We start from the raw sequence: 9025 nt of genomic DNA on the forward strand, positions 1-9025 counted from the left end.
GTCCATCCATGTTGCTAAAAATGCTGGTATTTCATTTTTTTTAATGGCTGAGTAATATTCCATTGTGTATATGTACCACATCTTCTTGATCCACTCCTCTGTCGATGGACATTTAGGTTGTTTCCATGTCTTGGCTGGTGTAAATAGTGCTGCAATGAACATTGGAGTACATGTGTCTTTGCGAGTTGTGGTTTTCTCTGGGTAGGTGCCCAGGAGTGGGATTGCTGAACTATGAGTAGTATTAAACCATTTGGTTACTATAACTTTTGAAAAGGATTGTTCGGGGGAGTAAGAGATGCTTCAGTTATTAAAGTAGTGATCTTTTGTAAAATTTTATAGGAAATGATTTTTTTTCCCCCTTTCTGTAGACATTAATGTTTTTGATTCGAGATTGGAGTTATCCTTATGAACATTCATATGGTTTGGAAGGTGGAAAACAATTCCTTGAAAAGAGATTGCAGGTAAGCCCCTGTTTCTTAGAAAGGAGAGCATAAGCACTAAGCCAGGTGAAGGAGTGGGCTGCTTGGACTACTGCTTAAGACTGCAAGTCTCTAAGTTATCATTGTAGCAAATTGAGTGTCCCAAGTTAGCCCGGATAACTCCATGTGTAACTGATGAGAAGTAAGTCGGTAGCACTCCTGCTAAAGGGAATAATAGAAATGCCCTTGAACAGAAATAAAGGAACAAATATTTCTCTCCAGAGCCACCTGCCTCTTCAGTAAATTAATATTCAAAGGATACAAGTTTGAAGTAGACTAACTTATTGATCTATTCATATTGCATGCATGTTTCTTTCTGGCCCAGCTGAACTTCTGAACATTTGGGACAAGCTGGATAATCTAATGTGCATGCATTGAGCGCAAATACTGTGAGACGCTTTCCAAGGAATACTATCTCATAGAGTTGCAGCATGTAGCACTAAAAAGGGATCTTAAACATTTATCTCCAAAACTGGGACTTAGAAAAGTGATTTGCTTTTGGTCACTTAACTAATTATTGATAACTGGGAGTGGGACGTGAATATCCAGACTCCTGGCCTGGCCAGTGCAAAATGCCACACAGTGCATTCCTGGAAGTAACCTCATCAAAGGTGCCCTCCCATGGAAGTATTTTGGGAAACCCTCAAGCCCAAATACGACCCACTACTGACATCCGCAAAAGGTACATAAAAATCCCTTTCTTCGTAAGTAGGAGGTTTCTCTCTTTCGGGTAATAAAATTTTGTTTCTTTCCTATGAAAAGATGCATTTAGCTTCTCAACCACATTCGAAGACCTAAGATACAGCGTAATTTTTTTAATCCTAAAATGAGATTAAAACTAAGTCCTCATTCTTAGATTATTTGAAAGGCATTTCCAGACTGTCAGAGATAATTTCACTCATCAGCGTTTTCTCTGCTTTGTTCAGAGGAAATTAACACAAAACACATCAGGCATACTAACTAAATTCATTAATTATGTACTTCAAAGACAGTAAGGTTTGGGGGGTTCTTATTTGTTTTTTAATTTTATGGACATACCCACGGCATATAGAAATACCTCAGCTGTGACCTGTGCTGCAGCTGCGGCAAGGCCAGATCCTTTAACCTCCTGCACTGCCAGGGATCAAACTTATACCTGCATAGCAACCTGAGACTCGGCAGTTGGATTCTTAACCCACTTGCCACAGTAGGAACTCCAGAGACAAGGTTTTTAAACTTACTGTATCTTACTGAAGCGATATAGAAAAGTACCATAAGTGGGCAGCTTAATGAATTTGTACAAATTGAACCATGTAACCACAGAAGCACCTACCTCTATCCACAAACCCCCTCACTTCACAAACCCTTCACTACCATTTTGACCTCAAACAGGCTTTATTTTTGGATTTTTTTTTTTTTATGAAAGGAATCACATACAGTATGTATTCTTTTGCCCAATATTACATTTCAGAGATTAATCCATATTGTTGCATGGAGTTTGGTTCACTTTAACTCTCATTGACATGCAGTATTCCATTATATGAGTAGGCAACAGTGTTTCCATTCTACTCTTGATGGAGATTTAGGTAGTTTTCAGGTTTTGTTGATTATGAATGGAGCTTTTTTTGTAAGAATGGTTTTTGGGAGAATATGTGAGTTGTATTGGAGTTAAGTAGTTACTAAATATCTAAGCGTAGGACTTTTTTTCCAGAAAATAATAACTTCTATTTTGCAAAAAACACCAGTAAATCGTAAATCACAATCATTTAGAATGAGACCTGAAATCCCAACTAATTTTTAAGGTTCTTTGGACTACATACCTTATCTTTTACTTTGCTCAAAGCCAACCTTTTTGTTTGTAGGCCAGTCAGTACTTTGTTTTTCTCTTTGCCATTATAAGTAGTTTAAAGGCAAATTAACTGGTTTATAAATCACAAACACATTTTGTTGTTCTGGTGTTAGATATTATGACTAATTATTATTTGTATTTATTCATATCCTCAGCATCTAACATGGGAAAACACATTGTAATGGTTTAGGACAGAGTGGAAATCTTACCAAATGATTAGAAATGGGTCTTTAGGGAGTTCCTGTCATGGCACAGCAGAAACGAATCCAACTAGGAACCATGAGGTTGCGGGTCACACCCCTGGCCTCACTCAGTGGGTTAAGGGTCTGAGTTGCCGTGAGCTATGGTGTAGGTCGCAGATGCGGCTTGGATCTGGCGTTGCTGTGGCTTTGGCGTAGGCCGGCCGCAACAGCTCTGATTAGACCCCTAGCCCGAGAACCTCCATATATCGTGGGTGGGGCCCTAAAAAGGACAAAAAGACAAAAAGAAAAAAAAAAGAAGAAAAAAAGAAATGGGTCTTTAGTACAATTTTATGTTGTCCAAAAACACCCATCTGGAGTAGCATCTGAGTGTACATGCAGGTGTGTGTGTGTGTGCGTTTTCTTTAAAATTTTTTCTCTTGTTTGCACTTTCACCCTGTCTCCTTCTGCCCCTAGGTAAAACAAAATCAACATGAAGAGCTGCAGAATGTAAGGAAGCACATTCACAATTGTTTCTCAAATCTTGGTTGCTTCCTTTTGCCACATCCTGGTCTTAAAGTTGCAACTAATCCTAGTTTTGATGGGAGATTGAAAGGTGGGAATTCCCATTCTTGATGAAATCAGAACTTAATGTTAGAGGCTGAAAGTCCAAAAAAAAAAAAATGTTTCTTAAATTTTCATTCTTATACTGGAGGATATTTTGATGCATTGTTAGCGGTGTGATTGTAATCCTCCATGTGGTCTTATTAGTTTTTGTTGTAAACACCTGGCATATTGGTTGACATTTTATAATGTGGTCTATTGCTCAGCACTGATGTCCTAAAAATACTGAAGGCTGAGAAAAACATCTCAATATTTCATCTGATGCAGTCTGCTAAAAAGCTTTCCAATATATTATATTGATATAATTAGATTTGTCTGTTTCAAGGTGATAGTATGATTTTTTGTGTATGTTTTAGGATTATTTTAAGCATGATGGCAGAAAGCTTGAGGATTGACAAAACTTTAACAGTATGACTGGAAAAAAATTTAGTATTAGAATGTAATACAATTTCATGAATTGCTGGCCATTTTAAAAAAAGAATAGTTAATACTTAATGTGGGAATATGTGTTGGTACACTGTTTTATTATTTGAGCTGAAAGAATTATTGGAGATGAGGGAAATGGGGTAGTAAGTAGAGTAGGGGGGATTATATTTTTTCCTATGAGATGTGACAGTGAGGTGTGTTCGGATGAGTTTTTTAAAATTAATCTACACTGAAATATGGTACTTTTATTTCATGAAATAGAATTTTATTAACTCTTACCAATGGGGTCTTCTTTACTTCTCTTTTTTGATTAACATGCTGACTAATTCCATGTCCACTAGATATTGATGAAGACTTTAAAAGAGAACTTCGGAATCTGGTTCCATTGCTGCTTGCCCCAGAAAATTTAGTAGAAAAAGAGATAAGTGGATCTAAAGTCACTTGTAGAGATCTTGTAGAATACTTTAAGGTAGGAAAACTCATTTTAAATGACTTTGTCTAAGTTAGAAAAATAGCTGACTTAAAATTCATCTATATGTGTAAGAAATTTCTTACTATGTTAAAACAAAAAAGTAAAATTTATAATTTTTTTGCCTTGAATTGGGTGTATCAATGTTTAAGGATATTTAAGATTCTAACAGACAACTTGTATCTTCTAGACAGTGATTTTATTTATGAATTTAGAGTTACCCTACTTTTTCTCCAGTTCTGATATGGAGAGACGAACCATTCACCATAATATTATAATACCACTCTATCATTTGAGAATGATAATAGGTACTGCAAGCATACTTCTGCATCTTCAGTTCTTTTTTTTTTTTTTGTCTTTTTGCTATTTCTTTGGGTTGCTCCCACGGCATGTGGAGATTCCCAGGCTAGGGGTCGAATCAGAGCTGTAGCCACCGGCCTATGCCAGAGCCACAGCAACGCGGGATCCGAGCCGAGTCTGTAACCTACACCACAGCTCACGGCAATACCGGATCGTTAACCCACTGAGCAAGGGCAGGGACCGAACCTACAACCTCCTGGTTCCTAATCAGATTCGTTAACCACTGCGCCATGATGGGAACTCCTGCATCTTCAGTTCTTACAAAAGTCTTCTCTCAGAGTTCTGAGGACTTGCTGAGAGCAGCTGAAAGTATCAAAACTTGTTTCTAAGCTCAAATTATTCATAGATTTTTTTTTCCCTCTCTGCTGTTGTTTAGTCATTATAGCTTGCTTGCCAGAGCAAAACCATTGTAGAGGGTTTTATTTATTGGTAGTAGATTTAAATAGGTGGAAGGGAAAATAGTGTAAACTAAGTGTATTTTTGTGTTATTTAATGGATACTTGATCTCTTTCATACTGTCTTTGTTTAGTTATGAATTAATTTAGAGTCAGGAAGGTGAGATGAAAGATTCCTATATGGAACTTACTTAAAAACTCTCATCTTTCCTTTTTACTCTTAAACCACAAATTAGGTAGGTTTGGTTTTTTTCTTCTTTTTTTCCCTTGAACTGCAATGTACTTTAAGCTGTTCAAAGTAAATTACTGAGTTAAAATGTTTCCTTACATATTTACTTGAAACATTGGCGGTAGGGGAGAATTATAGCCTTCTTTTCATAAAGTAAATGGCATTTTATATATAACTTTTATGAGACATAACTTTTATGCCAAGTTGGAATTACATTTAGAGACATTTCTCTAGGATATTATTTATAAATATATACATAATAATGTTGAGAATAGGGTTAACTTTGGAATGAGAGTGTATGCTTTTTAAAGCCTACACTTTCCTTTTAATAATGTGAACCATTTTTCTTAGTTTAGGGATGTGGAGCCAGATTACAATAACCTACTAATATAACAAGTCTTCTGTATTTTTTAGGCTTACATTAAAATTTATCAAGGAGAGGAACTTCCACATCCAAAGTCCATGCTTCAGGTAGTGTGTGTGTGTTGTACGTACATTTATTTATGAAAGAGAAAAAAAGTCCTTGCTTTAGAGATAATTGCTGGAAATGGGGTGGTGCCTCTGTGCATGCACATACATTTTAGATGCTTAAGGCATGGGTCCTGAAGTGTTTCTGAGTTTTTGTAACCACAGATTGCAGACCTTGGACACACTCAGGCCATCAGAAATGAGGGTCCTCAGTACCTTCTCTTCAGTTGCTCAAATAAGAAAATTTCTGTTTAAGAAGATAGCTTCATATGGGCCTTGCTGAACCAGCCTGCTTCTGTTCTGAGTTTGATGAGGAAAGTTGTTTGAAATCTTGACATTAATACTAGAGAGCTGCTTCTAGTGAATATAGATTTTTTTTCTTTTTAAAGACAATGTTATCTAAACCTAATTCTTCTTTTTTTTTTTTTAAATTTACTACTTTGGGCAATTTCTCAGTCTTATAGTAGATTAAACACTGTCTTTATTTTTTCATAAAACTCATATAGTAAGCAGTTTTGTGGATTTAAAAAATGTCTCTTGTGTAATAATACTGATTATGGGAGAACCACATAAGGAATTCTTGATTCTTTGCATCTGGAGACTTGGTACAATTTAGTGTTGTATCTGTTTAATTCTCTGTAATTTCCTGGGTGTATGTGGTTTTTCTACAAACTCATTTTAACAAACAAAATTGTTAGAAGCAATTATTATGACCTTTATGCAGGTGTTTCCTTCTATTAGAAAGGAAAACTGGAAGTTGATATTTTTCTCTGATTCATTTTTAGACTTGGTCGTTGTACATAATTTTGTGGCTTAATCAGAATGTATAGTTATCAGTTATTTTGCATAAAACTGGCACATTTTATTTCTTAGGCAACAGCTGAAGCTAATAATCTTGCTGCAGTAGCAGGAGCAAGAGAGATTTACTGCAAAAGCATGGAGCAGGTTTGTAACTAAAATTTAAATTTGACACTAGAACGAGATAAAAGATTTTTTTATTTAAAATAATTGAGTCAATTTGTGCTCCTTATACATTGTCATGTTACATCATTCTCAAATTTCCCTTTATCATCTCTGCTGGAAATAAACTAAGAAAATATTCCTATGGTTAAAGTGCATGTTATGGGTAGTAAACTATTACATAGATCACACTGCAGTATTTTCTGACACATGATTCAGAGTGCTGTTATTAGTAGCTTCTGATGTAAGTAACATTAGCTTAAGGCCAATAGCTTTTTCTATGCTGAGCGTATTACTAAGTATTAAAACATTAAAGTACCTTTTTTATGTGTTATCTTTTACTCAATGTCTTGCCAGCAGTCTTTTGTACTCTTTTGGTGTATTGCTGAGTCAAGTGAAGTCAGGTTCAACTGCACAGTGTAATTTTTTTTGTCTTTATTAGTCTGTAATTAATACCAATATTAATTAATTTGACATATGAACAAATTTAAAACTGAACCGTTAGGTGGTTTGACTTTTTGAGACTTAGAAACTATGATCAGGGAATTATTTCCGGCATGTAATCTGTCCTGCTTCAATCCTGTCTGTGCAGGTATGTGGTGGGGACAAGCCTTACATTGCACCTTCGGATCTGGAGCGAAAACATCTGGATCTCAAGGAAGTGGCGATTAAACAGTTTCGTTCAGTAAAAAAAATGGGTGGAGATGAATTCTGCCGTCGTTATCAGGACCAGCTTGAGGCTGAAATTGAAGAAACCTATGCAAATTTTATTAAGCACAATGATGGCAAAAATATCTTCTATGCTGCTCGTACCCCTGCCACACTGTTTGCGGTCATGTTTGCTATGTACATAATCTCAGGACTGACTGGCTTCGTTGGCCTAAACTCTATAGCTGTCTTGTGTAACCTTGTCATGGGGTTAGCACTGACATCTCTTTGTACTTGGGCATATGTTAAATACTCTGGGGAGTTCAGAGAAATTGGAACAATGATTGATCAGATTGCTGAAACACTATGGGAACAGGTTGGTATCTATTTTTTGGTTTTTCAGTGACTAATCTCATCCCTCTGACTCCTACCCCTCCTCCAGTCCCCCATTCCCACCCTATCTCCCCACGCCCCTCCATATTTGCACATGTGCTTTTACTTTATATGGGAAGCAGCAAAAAGATGCTTTCTGTTTTGTTTAGCTGTATAATCTGAATATAAAGTACGAACTGAAGGATTTTTTTCTTTTAAAGTTGTAATTATAGTGTGCTTTGGTTGGCTTATATCTATAATATCCTTTGGATAGATTCTTGGTCTTTAGCTTAATTGTACCAGACAAGTGGGCAGGGCCATAGTCTTTCAGGATTTTTTTTTTTTTTTTTTTTTTTTTTAAAGAAAATATAATCAGTGCAAGAGTTAAGAAGGTAAGGAAAGAAGTTTGGAAATGCAATTCTTTTGCTCTAGAAAAGCAAAAGAAATTTTCTACTAATACTGGCAAGAAGCAATGCGTGCGTATATTCCAGGAAAAATAATGGATGATACTCATGTTTTCATTGCCATCCATGAAGATAGTAGTGTTTTACTGATGTACTGCAAAGAACAATCTTATAGAGAATTCTTACATCAAAGGAACTTTTTTGACCTCTGTACTCTGGAAATACTAACGAACAAAGCAAAGCACCACAAACAGAGAACCAGCTTTTCTTAATCATAATCTGTTATCTCAACCAGAATTCAAATCATGATTTTTTACCTCAAGCCAGAATTCAAAGTTGGGCCTGACAAGCATGTACTAAGGAGAGCCTTATTGTATATCAGCCAACTGTTGTCTGGAATCGCCTGTGTTCAGAAAATCTCATTTAAGGACATTGTCATTAAAATGATGATCACCATGAAATACATGAGCATCGTGTCAAGGACCAGAATGAAAGCTACAGTTATTACTGAGGGACAGTATAAAAGGTGTTTTCAGATACCACTTCTGAACCGATGAAGTATTGGGCTTATTTGAAGGTCTAGGAGATGCCAGGTCCATGTTGGTTTTGACTTTAAATTCAGAGACTGAAGAAGTAAACCATTTTTTGAAGAAAGTTGATTGGATGTTGACTTTTATATTAATAATGTCATTATTTTATTCAGTGATCCACTATATTAGTTTGGATCTTAGATTTATTCTTTAGAGAAATGCTCAACTTATTCAGATCTGACTGGAAGCTTGTATTTGGATATTTGTTAAACTTAAATTTTTATGTCTTAAAAAAAATCTCATTCTTCAACCTCAAAGAAAGAGCTATCACTATTTCACTTGAAAATATTATCTACTTTAAAAATTTTGCACCATTACTAGTTTTCTGCAACATGAATTTCAGTAATTGTACAGTGTCATCTTTGAAAACCAGTCATCTCCTGTACAGCTTTGATTCTAGGATTTTAGAGTTGCCATTATTACAAAACAAGTAAATTGAAGATCTAAAGTGTGTAAAATTATTTTCGGTATAGTTGAGGTAAGATGATCACTAGGTCAGAAGATCTGTGCTGTGTCAACAAACTGTGTCTAAATTTTTTTGCATTTCTCTTTTCTTTTGCTTCAGAGGAGTCCCAGGAAGGTGAGAAACCTACA

At 35.7% G+C, this 9025-nt stretch overlaps 1 protein-coding gene across 21 annotated transcripts in view; it reads left to right on the forward strand.

Moving 5' to 3' along the window:
• Positions 1 to 9025, forward strand: part of ATL2 (atlastin GTPase 2) — a 71998-nt gene that overhangs the window by 61155 nt on the left and 1818 nt on the right. For 8 of the 21 annotated variants that reach the window (XM_085019529.1, XM_003481236.5, XM_021087617.2 and 5 more), the window contains 6 exons: positions 369 to 461; positions 2964 to 3102; positions 3878 to 4005; positions 5404 to 5460; positions 6331 to 6402; positions 7010 to 7441. In XM_085019529.1, coding sequence (XP_084875655.1) covers positions 369 to 461; positions 2964 to 3102; positions 3878 to 4005; positions 5404 to 5460; positions 6331 to 6402; positions 7010 to 7441 — 921 coding nt within the window. Of the gene's footprint in view, positions 1 to 368; positions 462 to 2963; positions 3103 to 3877; positions 4006 to 5403; positions 5461 to 6330; positions 6403 to 7009; positions 7446 to 8996; positions 9012 to 9025 lie in introns of all 21 variants that reach the window. The other 13 variants (XM_085019527.1, XM_005662612.4, XM_021087614.2 and 10 more) reach the window with 2 other exon arrangements.

The sequence above is a fragment of the Sus scrofa genome, chromosome 3 (assembly GCF_054392235.1).
Source record: "Sus scrofa isolate SSC_HxYL_T2T_F1_AM1 chromosome 3, Sscrofa_HxYL_maternal_Yorkshire_Landrace_v2.0, whole genome shotgun sequence".
Taxonomy (NCBI): Eukaryota; Metazoa; Chordata; class Mammalia; order Artiodactyla; family Suidae; genus Sus; species Sus scrofa.